Consider the following 24771-nt stretch of genomic DNA (forward strand, 5'->3'; position numbering starts at 1 on the left):
TAAATCTCAGAGCATAGCACATTCATGTATTAATCATATGCTGAATCAGTGAAAACAACGAAGACTGTGAGTGAAAAAAGAGGGTTCACAAGCACATGAATTGAATTTAAAACAAATGCGATAAATAAAATAGTGTTACAAAGTGTCTATATACTACTCGTAAATTTCTTTTCTGTCGTATGAGAAGATGATTCGTCGATACATCTATGCGCCACACAAGAATATATATATATATATACAAAATTTAACTAAAGTTAATTAAAGTTAGAGAAAACTAATTTAATTTTTTCAAGAAATTGCGTCTAAATACACGTTTGTATCTAGATATATGTTTCCATTTACATTATTTTCCTTAAAAATGTAGCACGTTATTCACATTCTTTTGCTTTATTTGAAATAGTCTAATTAATTTATGATAAATATTTATTGATACACTATGATATATAATTTTAATTTTTAATATTTTATATTAATCTATTCTGCATTATTATGCGTATATTATTATTCAATTACTTTAAAATTATCATCATTTTGCATTACATTATTTATTAATATAATTGTTAATTTAAAATATAATGTAATGAATTTGTTAACAGATTTTTAATAAAATATTACAGTTTCAACTTGCTTATAGTGGCGTAATACATGCAGATTACTAACGCATGCGATTAGTAAAGAACAGCTGACGTATAAATATATAACGGTGAACGCGTATTCTGATTCATCGACCGATTACATGTATGCAGAAATAGATATATTCCGTTTGAATATAGGAATGTAATTTCCTACCGGAGTGAGCATTCCCTGTGCACAGTTGGAAACTTCGTACAGTGATCGCCAATGCCTATTTGAAATTATGATCCGCCTGATGTAAACAAACCGTCGCGATAAAAGCCGTCGGCTGAAGTTTTAATTTTATCTAATCGGTATTTACTGCACTATTGTGGGCTCGTAAGTGGCCGTATAAAAGATAGTCATGGAGATTATTCGCGGCCAACATTATCACGGTGACGACAGGTGTAGTTGCCCATATACATGTCCTTCTTGCATGCGCAACTAACATAAATGAATAGGGTAAGGACTTAGCGTGTGCCGCCCGGTAGCGCGATTCACGTAAATGATCCGAACGATGACCTTGACACCTCTCGACACGACTGGGATTACATCATTTTTTATCGTAGACCGATGATTAAACCATCCGTTACAGCTACGACCAATCGACAGCGTCATAATTGCACAATCAAGCACAATAAATTGCAAAAACAGGAAGAAAAGTTTTTGGAACCGTCATTTGTACATATTCAAAAATACAATACGTGATGCATGTCTGGATAATGTTAATGATGAAACTGAAGGAAAGGATAAGTCGTTGCTTTCAGAAGAAAGAAAACACCATAATGTCCCATTCGACTACAAGTACCTTCTCTATATATTAAACTGAGGAAAGAAATGTGACTAGCATATGGAGTGTAACTTTGTACTTGAGAAAAATCATTTCCCTCGCATTCCAGCTTTTTTTCAGACCTCGAGACATGTAGATCTCATATTAAAAGCTTATCTTTCGCGATTACTATTCATTTAGTAATATTTTATGTAAAATAGACCACTTTTTCTTCTCGAAGATCGAATTATGTATTCTTCGTAATTAATATAAACAGTATATTAACTGCATATTACAGTTTGTTAATTATTGTAATTGTTGATATAATCGTTTATGACAATTAATTTTAAATTAACCTTTCCATTCAAAGGAAAATTCAAATGCATGTAAAATTTCAAGTATTCACCGAAATATGGAATATATTATATGTATATACATATTTTTTTATACAATAATGCAAATAATGCCGGTAATATATAGTATAAAAGCATTCTAATTAGCAGCAGCAATTCGTACTCACCGCACACCACTCTGTCAAATGGACTCATCCAATCTGGAAAATAAAAAAGTTCATTAGAGTATCCGTATACAAAACTAATTATCGGACGCTTCGGCAATTATCTTTTGTCTTCTTTCCCATGATGTCAAGTGGGATAATAGAAATCAGATTCATGCGCAGTTTGAAATTGTAAAACTACGCATGCAATTGAGATAAGCTTATAACATGACACAGAGCACGATTCCTTAAGCGTATTATAATAAAATAATGATTTATGATATCAATTATGATTCAAATGCATGTATTAATATCAAAAATTACATATACAATGCAAAACATTAAAATAACAGGAAACAAGAAGTCAGAGGAAACTACGCAACTCTCGTAATCTTAGTTAAAAGAGAACATTAAATAAACGGTCGGCAATGTCAAAGATTAGGTAGTAGATAAAGTTCAGTTGATATTAATAATTTGCAAAAATGTCTCGAAGTTACTGTTAACCTTGTAGATGAAAAATCAAAATGTTTTAGAAAAATATTTCTGTCAAGATAAGTATGTTGACGCGTATCCAGATCAGCAAAATTTGCACGATTGACGTATGCACTACATACGCATATAATAATAAAATAATCTATGAAAGGACTACTTGTGTTACTGCATATTATTACTTTTATAATACATAAATTAATATATAAAAATGTAACGTTTTTCCATTGTAACGGTTTCGTTTTTTTTATTTGCAATTAAATTAAAATTCAATAAGTTTTGAACAATATTCAGAATATCGATTGTTAAAAAGGAGAAACATAGACTTTATTGTCAACAAATTTTGATTTAACTGCATAGCTTCGCGAACTAAAATCATCACGCTATATGTCGAATCATTCACCTCTCTTCACAAGAGACATAAAGCTATTCTTACATACTCATAAAATAGATAAGAAACTTATTGACGCATGAATAGATATAAGACAGTAAGAGTGTTCAAAAAACTGTAAACCCTTCAGAGAGGCTAGAAATGTATCAAGTATAAAAGTAGGAATAAATAAAATTGGAAACTTTATTCACCGCGACAACAGAGCAAAAATAATGTCAAATTAGCTTGCCACTCGTTTGGAACGTGCGAAAACATTACCAAAGTAAAAGATAACGTTATAAATATTATAAGGAGTTTAAATATGAAGTGACAGCATTAGATATCAATTGATAATTTAACTAGCATTACAGAATTGAATAAAACAACATTGAAGTGACTGGCACGTGAAATTAAATTATTCAGGAAGTCATGATCGAGAAAATCAATTATATCAAAGAGATAGTAATCGCTCGTAATTTATAAAAGCTATTTAATTTTCTAGATAACGTCCACGTAAACACCAAAGGTTGATATTGCGAAGACCGATGACCAGTGGCCAATTCCATCGTCATTTATTCTTCACAAAGAACGTAACAACAATAACAAGGAAGCAGAAATCATAATGAAATTGTAATCATGTCACTAATCAGCGCGCTATGCTATCGTCATGCGCATTAGAAATTACACGAGCGTGATCATGATTCGCGGCGCAGGCATAATGTGGGACCTCACGAGTTGGCAAAACGGAAAGTTAACGCGTTAACGTCAAGTATTATTATAACGTGTTGATAGTGAAACGGGCTTCGGAAAATAATTTGCATATTCAAAGATTACAACTTAATCGCAATATATATTATTCCGCGATCCCTCGCCCCGTGCGGGTGTATGTATTATATTACTATACATGCTAACGCAAGTATGTACATTGGTATACACGCGAGAGAGGGGGAGAGGGGGAAAAGAAAGAAAGAGAGAGAGAGAGAGATTGTACAACCAATCTCCGAGAAATTTTATTGCAAATACGTGGTAAATAAGTTAGAACTTTAGTTTGAAAAGTACAACAGTACGCGTTTAATTCGTTCATCGCGTAAATTTCCGCTAACATATAAGTCGGCGCTGCGCGTCTGGACGTGACAAATATACGGCAATTGTTACAATTGGACTTTATATGCCTAAAGACTCAATGAAGTATCTAAGAAGGATAAATCTAACCGTGACCGTAGAATCGCCACGCCATTCGTGTGCGAGGGAAACCGCGAATCGACATGTTAACCGGCTTCTATACTGCACTTCCAACAAAGTTAAAACGGGGCCCCCTTTTCACGCGTACTTCTCGGAGTTATTTCGCGCGCCATTGGCACAATGTCACAACAATATCAAACGCGAAAAAAATCAACGAAACGTGCCGTTTCGCATTACCGCAAAAATGTGCAGTTTTCGCGTCAGCGAGGCGTCGCGAGAAACGCGACAACGGGGACTGGGACCCGCAGAGTCGCGCTGCACGTTGTTCGCCGCAAATATACACGATAAATACCGTCGGCGCTTTGTCCTAGCTAACACCACTCAGCTAACAAAGGCTCTCTTCGACAAGCCACACGTACGATGTATTATGCACGACATCGGAATAACTTCAAGTTTCGTGTGGTAACAACAGCGTTTCTAACAGGGACTCTAATCCAACCGCGTATAGCGTATTCTTTAAGTTGCTGTTACGTTCGTGTATTCTTCGAAGATTGCTTGTTACATTTCAAATTACAATGCAAATTATTTTCGTCAGCACCGCTACATTTGCAATTGCAGCGCACAGCAAAGCTGGTATCGTGTAATCTCAAAATAGTGGATATTAGAAATGAGAGGATTTTTTTTTCTTTACTTTTCTCTTACCTACATTAATATTAAATGTAAGAAAAGCAGATTCTGTATTCATATGACTCCTTTTCATTTTTACAATCATAGAATGTGCTTTTAAAGCCACCCCAATTTCAGAAACTTTTCGTAAATGTATGTACGTGTTTCTAATATGTGTAAAATTACTATATAAAACAGCCAGTAAATAATTCTCTAAGAGCATTAATTTTCATCGAAAAATCGCGTGTAAGGAAAAGAAATATTAAACGATGTACAATATGTGTATAGTTTTTTATCGGAGAAGTATGTCATATTTATATGTTCATGCCTACAAAGTTCATCTAAAGAAACCGTTATCTATACCTTTTAACATAATTATGTGTGATAAGGTTCTAAATAGGACTTTAAAAAAAGAATCGTTTCTATTATCTTTTCTACCGGAAAATTATACTGTGTTTAACACAAAATATTTATATTTTTATATACTTTATAATTTGAGAAAAGAGAAATGCATAATAAATTACATCTTTCTCGAATAGATTTAAAACAAAAATAAAAATAGTCAATAACATTTACAATTTTCTATCTTTTTCATGTTTTGCAATGTAATTTCATAAATTAAAATTGGATAAATTATATTAATATTACTATATATATTTAATAAGTATATATCATTTATAATAATTTAACAATGATAATTTATGTAATATTTTTAATTGTTCCTCTATTTATATATATAGATATTTCTTGTTATACATTCTTTATATTATTCGACAAAACTTATTCAATTAAAATAGACAAATCTAATATTTCTTGTCAGTATCATGCTGAAAGTTTCATGCGATCATTCTATGTATCTCTCAATCATGCAATATAAAAAATATATAACATTCAATCTATATATTAAAATGTAGAAATAAACGTATGTAGGTATTATTTTCGCATTTAAATAATTGAAATAACCATTTGACAAATGAGATATAAATTAAATATTATAACTACATTTAGATTTATATGTAACTACAATTTTCTATTCAATAATATAACTGTAAAGAGATATTCGGGTAAAAAACTAATCTAAAATCAAGTAAGTAGAAAAAATATGCAAAATGATGTTTTATAAAGTTATATAAATAGTTTTATAAATGTTTTATAAAGTATAATTTTTCATAAGTCTACTTCTAAAAGCCATTTGTATCACCCGTAAGACACAAGCAAATGTAACAATAAAACCATGATTCTCGCCATGTTGCGCGACGTGTTCGCGGTCACGCGTACCGTCGTTCAGTAGTCATCAAATAAAAAGGTAAAGGAATGTAAAAAGAACGTAAAAAATGGCTGATTCAACGACACCCATGAAAGACTCACCGGTAATAGACATCCATGGATACCGAGGTATATCCGAGATCCCAGGTTGACCGGTGGTGGGTTGTTGGCAGGACGTCAAAGGATCGACAACGGCCGATGCGGCAGCCGCTTGATGGTAGAATTGTGCCGCCGCTGCCATGGATGCCGAGGCGGCCGACACGGCCGAGGATGCGGACGCGGATGAGACGAGGCTACCGGGCGTAGCGCCGTTTTGATGATGGTGGCCTAGAGTATAGTTAACCATAGGGTCGGCGGATGCAGGTGCCACATTGCCGGTCAGACTAGCTGTATAACGGCAGGATTTGTCGCCGGCGGTCGCGGCGTCCACGGCGGCGGCGGCGGCCAAAGCAGCGCTGGATGCCGCCGTGGAGCCGAAACCGGGCACCATGCTGGACGTGCCGAATGCGGCGGCCGCGACCGCTTGCTGTTGCTGATGATGATGATGCGCCGCTGCGGCGGACACGTATGGATACATGCTGGATGTACGTGCCGCCGGTGACGTAGAAGCGGAACTTCCCGAGTGCTGGGGACTCGAACCCGTCGGGCTCGGCGAATTGTGCTGCTGTGCGTAATTGACTGCCGCGGCCGCCACTGCAGCCGCGGATAAACTTGATTCTAGGCTCGCGGTGGCCGGACTCGTCGTGCACGCCTGAATGGTACCTGGAGCGCTTGAGAATAACTGTTGAGGGTGGAATTGTTGGTACTTAGCAGGTAGCATACTATCAATTATGAATTTCGTACTCATATCGCCTGTCGGTGCCGATGTGGACCTGATGCCGAAGACACGCCCGGGCTGGACGACCGGGACGAGTGTCTCAACACCGACACCGTGGCGACACGTCCACCGGCTGCTGCCTCATCGCGCGTAATCCGTGTTTCGCACGGATCACGAGAACACTCGGATCTCTTGAGAAATTTGACAGGAGAACGCTTCTCTCTCGCTCGGAGAACGCGCGCACTTTCCTTGCCGCCCGCCTGGAAATCCTCTCCGTTGTGCTTTATTGCTTTCCGGGTCCACTATCGCTTTCCCTATCAGCTATCAACGTCCACTTTTACTGCCACTTACGCAACTCAGCACATTATCACAACAACAATACCGAACGCGGCGGGATGCGGTCACCGGGGACGACTGACCACGAATCACCGACCATCCGCGATGGCAAATGACATGTCCCTCCTCTCGATCACGGGATTCGGTACCGCGCGGAATCCGCGGGATCTTCGCGTTCGAAATTTGAATCCTGTGCTTCGACGTAATCGCGCCTTCCGATTACGAATCCATCCGTATCGGAATAAGAATCGGCGATAAAGCGGCGGGTCCTTCTTCTCACCGGGCCCACCCAATCGTGGTCCCAGCTCGGAAATTGGGCGACGGTGAACCCGGCGACGGCACGAGGAGAGAGAAGAGAAGAGCGTGGCCCCTGTCAGGTGTTAGAAGCCGTTTCTTGCGTACTTCTCGGATAGTCGACGAATCCTTTATGGGCCATGCATGAAGGTACTATAGCCCCCTATCCCGAACGCCGCGTACTACAACCCACGGCCAGCTAAATGTAACCCCTTACAATAATGGCGCCGCTTGTCTCTCCGTTCTGTTCCCCCCTCTCCTTCTACGAGTCTGGAGCGCGCCGGGGTACCAGCTGGTAAACACAGCCGTCCAATCGTGGCGCGGCCTTACCAGAGGCGGACCAATCGCAGACATGCTAGGCGCGCCAAGATGAATGGGTCTCTTTCTCCGTCGGCTCTCCTCTCGCTCCGATCTTCGCTTTCGGCTATATCGCGAGCTCTCTTCCCTCACTTAGACTTCGGGCACCTCTCGCTTCCACGCTCATCGTATACCCGGCGTGCTCCGTCCGTCCGACGGTCCGTACGTTCGCCTCTTGCCAGTGCAGTCGTGCTCTCCACGTTGTCTTATACCCTGCAACGTTTCAACGTCTCACACGGTATTTTCTGTCCTCTTCTAAGTTTCTTTACTTGTCTCTCTCTCTCTCCTCTCTCTTTTTTCTCTATCTCTCGTTTGAGTGCAATCTTTTTATCTCGTTTTTACGCTACCTCCATCCTCCTCTCCGAAATTATTTTTTCTTTTTTTTTGGATCGCGTCAAGGCAGCACTTTTTCGAATTTCTGCTTCGTACACATTACTTGTTTTCTATTCAGTATGTATTAGTCCTAAGACGGACTATCTTTCAGTATAAAAAATTATAACAATTAAATCTTGAAATATTCCATGTATTTCTGTCATTTGCAACTATATTTTTCATTATTTTTTCCATCCTTCTAATAGCATTATTTTTAATTAAACAAAATATTTTTAATTTGTTCAACTAGATTTTTTCTTCCTATTCTTTTTTATTAGATTTTTTTATTACAGTTCAACATATGATGATAACTTTTTAAGGCCTTTACAAAGATATCAGGTTTACATTTATATTTATTAGACAGCTGTAAATTTTACTTATTTGGTACGGAAGCAGGACATGCCATATATTAACAAAATAATTATTAAACAAAATAATTATGCATATATTTTCATAAATAATTACATGAAATTTTTATCTGAAGACCTATTATTTCCTTTATTATTTAAATCGGTGTTTTTCAATTCAGATATTTCTATTTTATTTGTTTGATTTCAGGTAATTTACATACACGTATAACGAGCAAGTATATCATTAATAAAAAATTTAAAAACAATCCTGTTTTTGTCGGCCACCGAATGCAATTATGAATCATCATAGAGACTTATAAAAAAAACAGCCCATTTTTTCGTGAAGAAACACTTTGCAACGTATATTTCATTCTTCGTTTTATGTTTCCTCGTAAAGAACAAAATCATGAATAGTTCACTAATGCATAAGAAAAGGCACTTTAGATAATTGCCTCTCTCAATCCGTAGAGCATATACACACAACTTCAAATCTCTGTCAAAAACATTCGATTCGCGCCTTTTCTTTCCATCTTCTCCCTTTTCTCTCCCCCTCACCGTTTCTCTTCCTCTCTCGCGACTGCTTTTGCCAAGTATTACAGAAACTGGCACGATTTGGCCACCGTCGAATCGTCGACTCGTCGACTTTTGGAAACCACTGAACTCGTCCCGGTTGGGATATCGTGGCGGCATTTCTATGTGAGAATGGTTGCGCGGGCGAGGGGAGACGCGGCTTGCGAGAGGGAGCGGCTTACGTCGGTGGCGAATACCGTGATAGAAGGTGTACCGGGGAATATCGCACGCGAAGGTAGTAAGGTGCAGAGCGGGTAAAACTTACAGCCTGGATTCCGGCGTTTCTTACGATGGACAGCTCATTTTACACACCCCATTTTGTTGGTAAACTTCATACGCTCAAAACACTTTTGTTTAATAGAGAGTATATTTATTTATTACATAATTATCGTAATTACAGTTATTAACTACCCTCTGATTAATTTATTTGAAAAGATTAAAATTAAGATTATAAAGCTGCTTTTTATCGTGGATTATAGCTCAAGATGTAAAATATTTCTTTCTAGAGTTCGTAAAAATATTTTTTTTTCGGCGTTGCGCGTGTAAATGAGAAAGACAATAATTTATAATTAAGAATTTCAACAATTTTATATATATTTAGTAGTTAGAACTTCTATCTAACTAAAACTACCTTTTATTATAATGAGATATAAATTATAATTCTGATTCTCTCGCGGAAATCTTTATCATATTCCTTAATCACAAATGTTAAAAATTATTGTACACATTTAAGCTCTACTTAAATTACTAAAAGAGAACTTGTCCGCCACATAAGTATTCAAATAAATTTGCGCAATTTGTAACAACATTATGTAACTTAAATATAATGTAAGTTGTATTTATAAAAGCTAGGACTACAATACTAATTGTAAGTACTTACCATTCGATGTGTTGGCTGGATGCTCATGTAAATCTCGCTCCCTGAAATCAAATTCAGAAAACATTAATTCTAATATATAGAAAAATAAAAAATACAACATAGACAATTTGAATAAAATATTGAAATACGAATAATAATATATATTTTCAGATTTAATATACGAAGGTAAATGTATTCGCCATTACGCCCCTCGTCGTTTAAAATATCGTCTGTCGGCCGTTCAATATGTCGGCTTTCATGTATAGAAATGAATGTCTGGCAGTTCTTTGTGTCTGGGCGGTACGATCAATAGCAGAAACCACAAAAAATGTTTACGTGGGTAAATCGGCTAAAATAATTAATTAATGTGATTAATCGTCATGGTTATTAAAAAGAAATAAACACGTAAATTAATTACACTTAGTGTCGCATATAAAATTAATAACATAACGTCTGTTTATACTTCTTTGTATCAAGCTTGATAAAAAATATATATTTGATTTCGTAATGTATATTTTATATATTTAAATGTGATACAAATATATGTACGAAAATATGTAACAAATTTTTGAAAGAATTTATTGTGGAATAAAAACCAATTCTTTCAGTACAGCTGGATAATTAATAATTATGGCAAAGCATGTGGCCTTATGTTAATAAATTTAGATATTTGTAAATGAACAAATTATAGAATCTTATTCATTAGTCTTAAAAAATATTAAACAATCTTTGTTGACATTCGTGCTTTTCCTTTCATTACTAATAGGTAATTTCTGAAACTATCGAATTCACAAAACAGATGTAATCCCGTAAAACGCAACTGATACATTCTTCAGCTGATAGTACAATCGCGGGTGATGAGTTGAGACAAAGGGGTTTCAAGAATGTAATCCCAGAAAACTGACCAGTACAGTCCGACCGGTCCAATTATATCAACGATCGCTTGTCGGATCTCGACGTCTTTGCTCGACTGGTTAAGGCACGAACACAAGAGCTGTCAGAGTAACATACATCTACAGATGCAACACCCACATACATGTGTGCCCACACGAGAGTGAACGTGTGGGCACACATGCGGTGTCGTCTGCGACGAAGACACGCATGTACCTGTCTCAAACACCAGGCAATATAAATTGCAACCACGTCAAGCGTGCGAAGTTACAAGAGAGATGGAGAAAGGTAAAAATCTATATGTGTGTAGGTATGTGGGTGTGTGCGTTCGCGGAAAGGTGTGTAGAGGATAAAAAGAGATCTGCGTCCCCGCCTGAAACATGGAACGTATCGCTATGCCGGAGACTCGCTGGACACGTTGAGTCCTTCATCGAATCCGCTCAAGACAATTTTTGGCGAACGAAAGAGAAGGACAGCGGGTCGGTTCGCAAAAAGGAGAAATTGGGCGGCGGTCGGTGGGTGCTGATCCTGGAACCCATTCGGGGAGACGCCCTAGTGATTGGGGAAGAGCACCTAGTGCGCCATCTCCGGGAAGATAAAAGCAATTCGCGAACCCTCGGCTGTGTATCGATATCTTTTGCCTCGGCAAAACGATGTTAAGGCTTGGGATATCAAAATCTCCTAGAAGCTACTTAGGTTGATGTGCTATCAATCATGATATAGACAGAGATTTATATTGGAATTCTGTATAAATTTATACAAAAGAGGAATTAATGAAATTTCAAACAATCACAGCCTATCATTACGCAACCATAATTTTTGCATAAAAATTACAAGAAAAGTTATTTGACTTTATATAATTGTTCGAAAAAATATTGTGTATTCATTATTTGTTCGTTATCTTCTTTGTTTCGTACTTCTAATAATTAATTGTGCTATATAATGAATTAAATTTCATATTTAATTCAATATTTTATTTTATTTAAACATATATTCAAATAGTTCTCAAATTTTTTTAATGATTTGTAGACGTAAAAATGAAACACAATCATATGTTTTACACATGTATACGTGTATTTAGTGTAAAATTAATTGCTGTCGTAAATTTTTAATGCACATTACTTTTCGTAAAAAATTAAAATATTTAAATATAATTTTAAATATATATTTAAATATGTATGTAAATATTTAAATAGTAATATAATTCATAAAATTATTTTTTTAATAAACTGTCAATAGTAAATTGGTAGCGATAAATCTATTAGCATGTTCGTGTACTGGCTAATTTAAACTTCAAGATCCTTCCAGATATTCAAGAAACTTCCCTGACAGGTAAATATAATTAATATGTATAAGTATGTAATAATGTATTATATTGATCACTGGATAAAAAATAATGAAGAAAAGTTTATAATTAATTCTATAGTTTCACAGAGAAAAGTTATGCTACGGAATCCAAGGTCAAGGTTTGCTCATCTGTCTTATCGACTGAGTTTCGTCCTAGCGAAAAATTAACATCTTAATGAGAAATTTACGAACTTATTAGATAGCTTTTTACTTACAGAAATGTATACAAATTATAATAATAGTGCATAGTAATTGCACATGATAATTTAATACGATACAATTTAATTTTTCATTTTACTTTCTATCTAAATAGAGTTCGGATTGTATAGTTATATTTTATTTTACACATACATAAAAAAAGTACATTTATAATATAAAAGATATGATGCAATATTTCTGATAAGATACCCATTAATTTATGCAAATTTAGCTTCATTTATCCATTATTACTAATTTATATGATGTGAATGATTGCAAAAGTAAAATGTCTTTTACTCGATAACTTTGATCGGACACGATATGACGACAGAATGTGATAAATCTATATAAATGAGAAGAAAATAAAAAAAGAGACAAATTACATTGTACGGTCCTCTGAAATTTAAATTTTTTGATTGAGCAAAATGTTGACATTCAAGTTAGCGCGTTTTTCACTCAAAAATTTTATGTTATAAAGTGTTCTAATTATATAGATGTATGTGAATATAGATATAGAACTCGTGCAGAAATTCCTCAACAGTGCAAATATCAGGAACGTGGGAATTATTAAATTATCATTAAACTTATTGCAAACGCAAGTTTTTCTCAGAGCAATAAGCACTAAAAGTCTCCCTGTCATTAGTGTTTCTCGAAGCGCTAATGACTGGTTTACTTAATTGAGCCTCTATCAGCATCGCATGTGCTCGGTAAATTCTTTTACAATAATAATATAAAAGAAACGTATAGGCAACACTTTTAAAGTGGTGACTAAAATCTTGTTAAGCAAATTGGATTGTAATAATCATTTAATTAAATATATATCTTAGAGAGATATTAAAATTTCAGTTGTTAATTTAATAATAATGTAAAGTATGAATTAAATTATCACATACTTGTTGATCCTGCAAAGAGATATTGCATTTTAAACATAATTAGTAATTAAATAATTAATAAATATATGTGCATAGCGCTACTCTCTAAATTTTCTACTCTCTAAATTTTCTTTCTCTCTAAATCTTACTCCAAAAGAGTGAAAATACTGCCACTCGAGTGGCTGAGTGACAGTATTTTCAATCCTTTGGAGTGAGATTCACTCCAGAAAATTTAGAGAGTACAATACGCGTAGGCGCCAATTTTTTTATTCTATAAGAAATATATTTGTATTGCACTAATTATTACATATAATTCTCTTTTTAAAAACTAATCTATTTGACCAATAAATAAAATAGATGCCAAACGATGCTCATTAAATTCTAGAACCCAAGTAGTTGCGTGATGCAATTGTTGTCGGTTCAGAAACAAGAGCATTTATTTTTAATCACAGATTTCATGTGGTATTAACGAGACATTTAATTACATGTTGCAATTATTGTAAGTGCAAAATACATGCTAAAATAGCATCTAATACAACTATATAAGACAATATACCGAGTATTTTATTCTATTCTAATCTCGATAGATATTGTGATACAATTATTTCATCAACTAAATCAAAGAATCAGTTATTTTATTTTCTCAAGCAATTCGGTTCGATACTGGAGTGACAAAGCACAAAGCATAGGAAAACTTGGGTTTTATCATTCTTGTCTTGCACCTCTCGCGCGGTGAACCACACCACCTTCATACTACAAAGTATTAATCACGAGGCGGCGCGCACGATGCTGAAGAGTCAACCACGAAGCACGTGACAGCCGACCGATCGTCTGACAGCCGCGACGTTAGTGACGTAATGACGTGCGGAAGGTCCGGAACGTGCGGGACGAGCGAGCGAACAGGCGTGTGACAGTGACAGTCCTGTGAACGGGGCAGGTCTCTTAACGACATCTGCTGAGAAAGGGAACGAGGAAGCGAGAGGGAACGAGAGACAAGTTGGTGGGCGAAAGCGAGAGGGGTTGAGAAGCGAAGCGTCGCGAAGAGAGCGGGGCAAAACGGTCGGACTTGTGACTCGATGCGTTTTACTGCTGCTTTACGGCGGTTTATTGCACCATCAAAACATAAAATGCCCGGTCGGGAAGCGTGCATGCGCGTGGGTACACCCCCACTTCACTTTTACCGCCGACTGCCGGATAAACTGGGCAACATTCCCCCGATTTCTTGCTCCAGAGACCGTTCTTGTCCGGCCATCTCGGATTCTCTCCTGCTCCGGCTGCTCCTTCTTCTTCCCTCCCTCCCCCGCCCCTAAACGCGGTCACTGGCTCTCTCCTGTCCTGTCCTCTCTTTTTCGTCTTGCCGCTAAGTTCATGCCCTTCTTAATATCGCGAGTTTTGTTTGCTACATATCGCACGATATACCTTTATCTTCCTCCAAAAATTATCGAGTCTTGGATCACCGAAGCAGGATTCTTTTGATAATCTTTATCCGGCAATTATTCTCTCTCTCTCAAAAAAAGCATTTCCGTAAACATTAAACTTACCCCTTAAAAGATCAAGTCAAAAATTCATAATCTTGCACAAGAAATGTGGAATATTTTATTATATTTATTCAGTACACCAATATCTAGTAAAAAATACGTTCTAATAAATATAGTGATACAAAGATTTTAAAAGAGATCGTAGGATTATCAACACAAATGTAACAAAAATATAATCAATATCAAAATTCACATAACGGAAGGAAATCTAAGGAGTCGTATCAGAATATCTCTGTTCGGTTCATTAGTCGCACTGCAGTTGTCATCTAAAATAATCTGATGAACACTACAAGAGTGCTTTTAATGATAGGAATACTCGCAAAAACAAATTTCGTTTTCCTATCGCGCATCGCCATCGGCTCGTACGGCCATTACGATGGCGACGATGGTAACGATTAAAATTCTCAATGCAATGTTAATTCCATCCCCACAATTTTATCCCACTCGTTCATTTATTACCTACTCGAGATGATAAAACTCGATAAAGAATGGATTAAGTTAAAGTATGAGTTTATAGTTTCGCTTAATTCTATACAATCGTGACGCCTGGGCACAATGATATCAAAGGAAACGGCGCTCCTGCGAAATGCCGCAAACGCCATTATGAGAATTCTCATCTAATGGAATAAACACGCCCTTGTCGCCCACATTTCGGACGGCTTTTTGATTTTCATTTCGGGCCGCGGCGATAATGGATACCAATATCGAGATGCAACAGCGCGCTTTCGGTGGCTGAGAGAGGTGCATTATGGGAAATTTATTGGGCCGTGGAGTTCGTAAACCGGCCGAGCTTGTGCTGCAAATTTTATTAATCGCTTTGCGTTTGGTCGTAACTGAGCCCGAATGTATTTTAAAGTTCCGTTCCGCATAATTTGATTTTTATATCTGTTTAATGCTATATCGACGTAATTAATACCGGCGATATGTTTAATATCGCGGTACATCATTATCATTGTACGAGAAAATGTACATTGATATCTTGCCAAGATATCATCCGTATCTGTACAAAAATTATTTAAACAAATGGGTTTAAGCAAAGCAGAAGTTCCAATAATTACTTTGTTCGCGAGAGGACATAAGGTGGCGCAGAGACGGAGGTGAGCGAAGTTCAGCCTTTGCGTGAAAATCAATAATCCTGCGGCAATGGTCTCTCTTGCCGTTTATGATGAGCTACATGAAAATGCTCCTCTCTATTTATATTTCCTTTATAATAATTTGCAAAACATGTAATAAAACAAATAAATTGCCGTATTACAAGAACAAACAGGGACTTCGATCAAATAAATCTCAATCAAGTAATTAATTTAATCTAATTAGTTAACAATAATATCAGTAATATATATATTATATTGTTAAAAAACTGCGTGTGAATTAATATAAATATATTTCTGATTATAATTAAAAAAATTAAGTCTGACGTTAAGTATCCTTTATATACATATACTTACATAAAATTACATACATATGTATATAATTTTATTTTAGAAACACACATTTTCTTTATAAATTTTAAATATTCTGAACACATAAATAAACTATTATAAACGATTCTGTCTTTGATTAAGGTAAAAATTAATCTGGAAAGATAGAAATAAAATATTTCTATGGAGCATACGCAGTGAGATTGCGAAAACATTGCAGTGTTACATTGGCGTCACCTGGCGTGGGGTAGAGAAACTATTCTCACCATACGCACCCTTCTCTGCCGTGTACAAACTGCTCCACAGGACCGGCCGATCAAACAGGGTTCGATTGGCGAAATCCTCCCTTACTCCTGTACCCCGTAGTTTTCGTGAAAATCTAAGGTGTACCCTCAGAGATAAATAGTTCTTCCAAATGTCGCCAGGGTGGCGTTAGAAAAAGACCATCTATAGAATATATTTTGTTCAGCTTTTTGCTGTCATGACACACAAATAAATAAATTTTAATAAAAAATAATAAGGAACATGTCTGTGTGTAAGAAGATTCGCTTTTCATGTCTGCGATTATCCACAAAACACAAACATAAATGGACGATAACGATATAATATAAATCTTAAATGTTATAAAAAATGTATATTTATATATAAAACTGATTTAATAGAAAAATTTAAAGTTTATATATTTATATTTAAAGATATCTTCACCGTTCAACTTTCATTTTCGACCAGTACGCTTAAATATAGGTATGTCGAAAATGCTTTTTGATAGGTTTTTTTTTTATTGGTCCAGTATATTTGAACAATATATTTGAAAGCGATTTGCGTATTGCAAAATTTTTGCTATGATATAAATTTGCTTTGATATGAATTTTAATGTATTTGTAAAGAGTTTAAAATTCCATCGCTTTTACACATTATGTTATATATAAATAGTTATTCCTTAATATCTATAAAGAAGTTATTTATTAAATATAAATTCTTAACTGTCACATGTACGTATACGCGTTCACATAAGTATGCTCATTGTTGGCAATAAATGCCAAGAAGCTATAAACGTGTCTTCCACTCCCCGCAACTGGTACGAGCACGATACTTAATTTCGCGCCGTTAAAAAATTTCCTCTCTATTCAGACCGCTACTAATAATTATAGGCCATAGGGCACTACTTTCAATTATTAATGAATATTGTATTTATCAATTTGATTTTTACGTAAAAGAATGAAAAATCTGCTATAAAGATTGATTTATTATGATTAATTTATAAAAGTATTAAGACACCTGTTGTTAATATTTTACTTATAAAATACGTAGTACACCATGTTTAATTATCGCGGATCAGCATGCGGATATCTTTCACCGTGTCGTCGAAAACACGTGGCGGCAGTATCCCTCAGACATCCAACGGTGCAAACCGCCCCGCGGTAGCTGTCCGTCGACTGACACATTCATAAAACTTTAACTGCTTAATAAAAGCATTATACGAGCCACTGTCTCGTGTAAAAAGTCAATGGCGAAAGCCGAATCGCCGTTCATAGCGCGTCAAGGCGCCGGCGTTCAAAGCGGCCGAACGATTTCTTTGTTTTTGCATAGGACAAAAGAACGTACATTCTTTGAACGCCGATTTAATTTCGGCGTTAATAAATGTTTCGAGACGAGATCTATAGTTTTTCGATATCGCATAAAAAATTTACTCTAATAATATATATCTTACAAAATTAGGAATTTACAGAGAATCAAGAAAATCGAGATTGTTATATAGCTTAATTAATATACAAACCTATTGCTAATCTTTGAAAAATTGATCTCATTTATTTCGCGTTTGCATAATTATTAAATTTCAATGATTGCAATGACTGTAAATATATTTGCATTATCCGTATGAAAAATTTTGCGTCGTTGAAAAACTAAGTTCTTGAATACTGGTAAAACGGTCTTTCAGGGTGACATAAAGTAAAGTGCATAGGCGCTGCTCTCTCAGATCTATAGAAGGGTTGCGTGGTTGGCCTTGGAGGGTCGTTTGCACCGTTCTTGACCATACCGCACGGAGTGGCCACCGTAGAGTGCGTTCCTTCGAAGAATGCATGAATCTCTGTGGGTGCATTATGCTTATTGCAAGTATATTGCGTATATGAATTCGATTACAAATATGACAAATAATTCTTTTATCTTCTCTCGGATGTCGAATAAATGTTAGGAATATTCAAAATTAATATAAAAAATTTTTTGAAAAGTTTCTAAGAATTTTTGAACTTCGCAGTTTTATCTGAATATAAATTTTATATTCTCTATTTCTTTGACTTTCTATTCCATTTTTCCATATACGGTAAAACCCGTATATGCGTTTATGCACAAGTATAAAAGAAATTCGATGATATGTAGACATTAATGCAAGCGTACGTTTTGACGAAGAATTTTGATGTGTGAATATAACATAAAATATACAGTCTCGTCTCGGTTACATCCTGCCTCATCCTATGTTTCAATTCCAAGTCGAATGCAAACTGCTATTATTGACGACGTGATAAGAATCCTTACGGAAATCCTAGATATTGTGGTGTGTGTCCGTATATTGATAGTATGTGAGTGAAAAGAAATATAGTGAGGAGCAACAATAGAATATAAAATATCAGCTGCACCAAATGTAGAAAAGATAGTACAGCATTTACATTTGACAAAATAATAATGTAGTATTCAATTATAATTTTCAAAAGTGTTTTATAATTTATAATTAAATACTTGTTTTTCAAATGTGCATCTTCAGTGTAAAACGAAGACGGATCGCGAATTTTTATCCTTTGCAATAAGGAGCGTAATAATAAGCTTAATTAAAATTTCGTAAAGTATATTGGATCGTTGCGATAATATATATAATGCGTTTTAAGTGAGGCGCAAGACTGTTTGCCTCGCGTAAAAAAATACGTGGAAAACGACGTTTAACAGCATGCATTCGACGAGACTTAACGTGACAGAATTATAGTCGCTCGATAAGGTTGAGAACCCCCGTCGGATTTACGATGTCGGTCGGTGGATGATCGCTCGCGATTGCACGGCCTTGTGTCGTAAAGCGACGATGACGTAGGCTTACTACGTGTGTGCACGCATATGGCTTTCCTGACATCAACCAAAGTATGTATAACAAAGTATAGGATCATCCGACGCGCTAGTTACTTTGCAGAGAACGTACTCTCACGTTATTGTACTTAAATCAATCATTTCTTCCCCATATCAATAATTAACCCCTTTAAGCTTCGAATCCTGAATATCGTGTATCAATTAAAATTACGCAGATTCTTAAAACATAAGTATTTATTATATAAATTTTTTAAATAGAAAGTACTGATTCTTCGACGTCGACAACGGAGAGAAAAAGTGAGAGAAAGTAGGAAAGTAGACTGAAAAAGAGAGAGACAAAATTATATAAATCCATGTTCTTTTAAGAAGATTTTAATTAAAATCAAATATGAACAGATTTGCTTTATTATTTTGAGCAGATAAGAAAAACTTACTAATATACGTTGAATGCATAAACTAAATTGTGCGAAAATTAAAAATATTGAGATTTTTATAGAAGCGTAATTCGCATATGGCATTATTAAAGAAACTTATTGTTCTCGATTATTAGCATAATCGAGCTCTATAAATTGCATTAAAAAATTACATATCAACACAATACCGACCTGTTAGAGAAAACTTAGACTTTATCAGCCCGTCGCACCACGCGCTTCTCTTATGTTCACAAATGCGAGATTGTAGTAAAATTTAGCCACGACTATACTAAATTCGATAACAAACAACGGCACAAGAAAATAAGTTCTCCGCCAAAGTACGTACGATAGAATCCCATTCGGATAACGTGGACGGCGTACACAGGCCAGAAGTATTTAGTACGAGCGTATAATATCGTGAAAACGAAAACCGAAGGCTCATGGCAGGCAGTCTTGCAACATTCGAATGATAATTGCGCCTGGATTTCTTATCTACCTCCTTTACTTTTCGGTTCCCGACTTAAGTGTACCAAAGAGAGAAAGGGAAATTATTTAATTTGTGTATAGTATACAAATTAAGATAATGATAAAATTATACGAAAACTGTCGCTAACCAAATTCATTTCGTATTTTCCTTCACAATGTAGAAGGATTAATCCAATTCACTTCTATATTATATAGACAATTTTTATTTGCTTCTTAAAAACTGCGAATGCAGAAATTATAATCTTCATAATAATTTTCATATATTTATCAAAATACTTGATATAATATAGAATTAATTTTAAAATAAAATTCTTTCACTATACATTTTTAAATTCTTATTTTTGTATAAACTCTTAAATATCTCACTAAAGTTGAAATCTTTATTTTTGAAAAATCAAGAAATATTTTCGCTAAGTTTCAATTCATTCAATTTGCAAATGGATTCAAGTAGCAATAATTAGAATTTTGTTGTAAAGTAACGCAAGAATTACACGATTTCGTGCTCATCATTTCGGTTCGTTGACCACCACGTTATTAGTCATGACGCCGCCATTACGCTTCGGATATAGTGGAGATAAAAATACCGCGGCGACTGTAGTCGCTAAGCCATTCGTAACGCAAGGTTTTATGTGTATCTTGCACCGTTGGGAGTTATGTCGCGGCACATTCTATCGGTTACAAGAGTCGAGTGCCATTTTTATCGCAAAAGATTCGTATTTTTATATCTTGCTACAGTAAAAAATTTTTATTTATATCTGATGACAAATAAAAACTTTAAAAAAAAATTATCAATTCGCGATTATGCTATTTCGCAAACGATAAAAATGTCATCGGAATTGAACGTGATAGAAAGAAAAGAATGATTTTTTTGATTGAACAGAGACACATCAGCCAAATGATAGAAAACAGCCGCCACCTCGCGCTTTAGTGGAGGCTTGAAAAAAACCTTTCAACGAAAAACCACGGCAAACTCCTTAATCTCAGCTCCTCAATAAAGTGACCAAGAGGCGAGACACCGTTTCATGCGTGAATCAAAAACAAGAATCATGGATGGCAACGGCAAACGAAGCAGAAGGGTAGAAGTCGAAAAAGGGACAGCGATAAGTAAGAGTGCAGTTCGGAAAAGGATATAAAAGGGAAATATATGATAATGCGCCGTGGGGTGGCTGGCTGCCCGTCTCTGCGGGAGGAGGGAGGAGGGGAGGGGGGGTTGGGGGAGGGGGGGTTGGGAAAAGGGAGCTAGGGGTTCGAGATCGCTGGGGGTTGGGCGTGGTGCCTATCGCTACCCCCCTAACCTTCCCACCTTCTCTTGCTCTCTCGTTCCCCCCTCCGGCCACCTCACCACTTGATCTCCGCCGACCAACCGCTCGCACCCATGGTGGTCGATATCTCGGGGCCGCGTGCCCGACAAGCGTCGCGACGCCGCCGGAATCCTGCGCCTGTCATGGCCGCCGTTGCGTACGTACGTGTGTGCTCGCGCGCCCTCGACTCATCCCAGGATTCCGAATTTCGTTTCACCGCAGCATCGGTAAGTGACACTCTTCACTAATTTCTATCGCAATAACGCTAGAATCCGAATGGGCGCATTGTCCCCGATCTTAGACGACATCGCGATCGCTTTAATTCAGCGGCTTGCTAAAAGAATAGTCGTTATGTACGAAAGTTCCCCCTTTTTTTTAATTTTATCAGTTCGCGGATTTTATATCATTTTTAAATATCTTAACAAATAAGACATAGTGTTATTTTTCACTACAAACTTCATGACCTTTGACTTCAAATCCAGTATCGATCCGGATTCGATAATGTCTACCAGCTATCTCGTTCAAGAAACGCTCACGATAATGAGAATACCCAATGAGAACGCATCCATACGTGTTTATGTCGTACGGGTCAATAAAAAAAAAACAATTGTATTGTTTTTATTGGAAATGAATAGTTTAGCACAAGTGTGGTACTATTCTCGTAAAACTAAAGAGCCTAACCAATTTACAAGTGCCATCGAGTCAAAAGTCACCGGAAGATCCTGAAGAGGAAACCGTCGAGCAGAGCCTGTCGAAGCAAAGCGAAGTAGAGAAGCAAAGCAGAAGGAGTCAAGTTGTTTATTTGATGGCGCCATAAAAGGCCTCTTTATGTTTATCTCCCATTTAAAACGCTCGCATAAAACCAGTGACTGCACACACAAACCATCAACCAGGCATAAATCATGCCGTGAAACGGAGTGTGTTTGAGAGTCACCCCGATTCTGATATGTACGAAGTAAGAAAAGTAATTCCTTGCGTCACGTCATTGGAAAGGGACGATTGCGATTGCGATTATGCTTAAGCAACATCGACATTGCGTAGACATCTTGTATATCATTTATATACCAACATAATAATATAATCAATGCGGAATTTATGATTATAAAAAAATATAGCTCATCATGATATTTTAAAAAGTTATACTTAAAATTTTATCTCAACTTTTAGACTAAATTGAAAATTTTCAGCTCAATATATAATAAATCAATAAGAAATCAACTTTTAAACTTTTCCTCCAGATTGAGAAAAAGAAAAAGAAGAAAGAAGGGAGAGAGAGAGAGAGAGAGAGAGAGAGAGAGAGAGAGAAATCGTTCCGAACAAAAAATATATTAAATTAATAAAGCATAAGGTTGTAAACGACAAGACGATCGATTTACACAAAATAATATTCAAAAGACTCGCGTTACTATCAAAATTATTGATTAATTTTGAAAACTTCCATTCATATTACACTAAAGAAAGATATCTTATAACGTCTCCAGGTAAAAAAAAGCTCAGACGAACGTAAAAGTATATCTGTAGAATAGACCACGTCCTTGCCCTTCCATAATAAAATTCGACACTATCCCGGATATTCTTCGAACTAAAAAGATAAGACCTTCAGATGAATCTTACAGTGAAAAAAAAAACCACAAGGTATCGTGGTACAGCTCGTAACTCACTGTGCTGTACTTTATTGGGATTATTTTTATTAGGCGCACAAAGAATGTCGGCGGACGAGCTGAACACGAAGAATCTTCATGCAACATGTAAAGCAAGTCTTTTCGAAAAAGCATCAGATTCAACGACATATATCGATATTGTAAATTTGCCTGAAACAAGTTCCGGCACGTGAAACTGTTGAAGTTGAATTTTTGCGCGTTTAACGCTGCACAGGGCGACTTATTTGCGGAAGAATTTCAAGAAATATGTTTCTTTACGCACATGCACAAGTCAGTTTACGTAACGTGCTGTAACAAATCAGTTTTTAAAATCTTCTACTGTAATCTATAAATATTATAATAATTATTGTGTACACACAATCGAGTTTTATATTAAAATTAAAATAAATCTGTTAGAAATGAAAAGCTACATTCGTTTGTTCATATTTCAGCAATTGTAATTACACTATATAAATACATATAAATGTATGTTAGTTATTAGTGCACATATGTACCTTTACTTTGTAATTTATCGACGAGAAACATGTTTGCAGCATGTGAAAGTTCTTTTCTGGTCACAAACAATAGTATGTTGGGATAAATTCGTGAGCGACATAGGTGCAACCGGAAAATTTTTAACAAGTCTTGTATCCATTAAAAAAAAAGCGTCTGCGGCGCTATTAACCGCACTTTAGGCTAAGTCAAGGCTAAGAACCTGGATCACCAACGATGAGCGGTCAGCTGAAAAGGGTTGTTTTGTACGTTTTATTGAGGCACGTCAAGGCTAAGACACCACCGTGGCAAATAGCAACCCTTTCTTTCGTACACGCGGCCTAAGGAGATCCCGTTCGGTCTTTATCCTACGAAGGATTTAACGTCCACCGACATTCAAAATTACAAAGTACCCTTTTTTTACACAGGTACGAAGAAAGAAAAAAAATGGAAAAAAAGAGTATAGTGCTTCGATTTTTTTGACAATAAAGGACGCAAGAAAAACGCGTATCCGATCCACTGAAATGACAGAGCCTCTGTCTCAGCGAGGCCTTGACGCGTCATAAAGGGGTAATCAGCCTTCCTCCTGCCGAACCTTGACTGTAATGCCTCTCTAGCATGTTCCATCCTGTGTTGTAAGTGCGTGCGTCAACCGGTGTGCCAGTGTTTGAGTAGGTATGCGTGTCGCGTCGCTGCGCTTCTGTCATTCTACCGTTGAAGTCTGTCTAAGAAGCATGGATCAACCGATGCCTCGTGATGGAATCGTGTTCCATATATTGTCATCCGTTCAAACAGTCTTGCGATATTGCGAGAAGTGTGCAATTTATATCAATCATCGGCGGATGCGGTGATGTTACAGTGAGTTGGTGCGTCGATAGTCAATGAACTCCGTTCTCCAGCTGGGCTTTAATCAGCGACGTAGCTACTGTATTCAGCGGAATAGCTATTACATACTTTTCCGAAGAAATAACATGCGTAAGGTAATCTTGTTACATGCGACCGTTTTCTTCTTATATCTCGCCACTTCAAACGGGATTTTTTAATTCACGATTAGAACATATTTACTCCAGATCAGATAAAAAGTAAAGTATATATACATGTTATATAAATGGAAAATTTCCATACATAAAGTAGCTTATGATGTTTAATGAAATATTTGTTTTATCTCACAACGCTATTGTTATTTCACCTATTAAGTTTTTTAAATGAAAGTAATCGGGTATCGTATATTTCTTTCGCGAGAATATATTAAAGAAATCCTTCTCTCACACAATTATTTGCAGCTGATGTCGCAT

The 24771-nt window shown here is 36.2% G+C and overlaps 2 protein-coding genes across 7 annotated transcripts in view; both read right to left on the reverse strand.

Annotated features, from left to right (window-relative positions):
* The window catches only part of LOC105454753 (homeobox protein abdominal-A homolog), a 112144-nt gene extending 104669 nt beyond the window's left edge, over window positions 1–7475 (reverse strand). For all 4 annotated transcript variants that reach the window (XR_975049.1, XR_975050.1, XM_011697618.1 and 1 more), the window contains exons 1-2: window positions 5953–7475; window positions 1902–1934 (exon numbers count right to left, since the gene is read on the reverse strand). Coding sequence is in view for 2 of the 4 variants with exons in the window: in XM_011697618.1 (XP_011695920.1) it covers window positions 1902–1934; window positions 5953–6697 (778 nt within the window). In the remaining 2 variants the exon portion in view is untranslated. The remainder of the gene's footprint in view (window positions 1–1901; window positions 1935–5952) is intronic.
* LOC105454750 overlaps window positions 1–24771 on the reverse strand; it is a 255227-nt gene that overhangs the window by 95945 nt on the left and 134511 nt on the right. For 2 of the 3 annotated variants that reach the window (XM_011697612.1, XM_011697613.1), the window contains exon 5: window positions 9827–9867. In XM_011697612.1, the coding sequence (XP_011695914.1) occupies window positions 9827–9867 (41 nt within the window). Of the gene's footprint in view, window positions 1–9299; window positions 9868–24771 lie in introns of those variants that run through there. The other variant, XR_975048.1, reaches the window with a different exon arrangement.

The sequence above is a fragment of the Wasmannia auropunctata genome, unplaced genomic scaffold (genome assembly GCF_000956235.1).
Source record: "Wasmannia auropunctata unplaced genomic scaffold, wasmannia.A_1.0 LD335976.1, whole genome shotgun sequence".
NCBI classification, from domain to species: domain Eukaryota; kingdom Metazoa; phylum Arthropoda; class Insecta; order Hymenoptera; family Formicidae; genus Wasmannia; species Wasmannia auropunctata.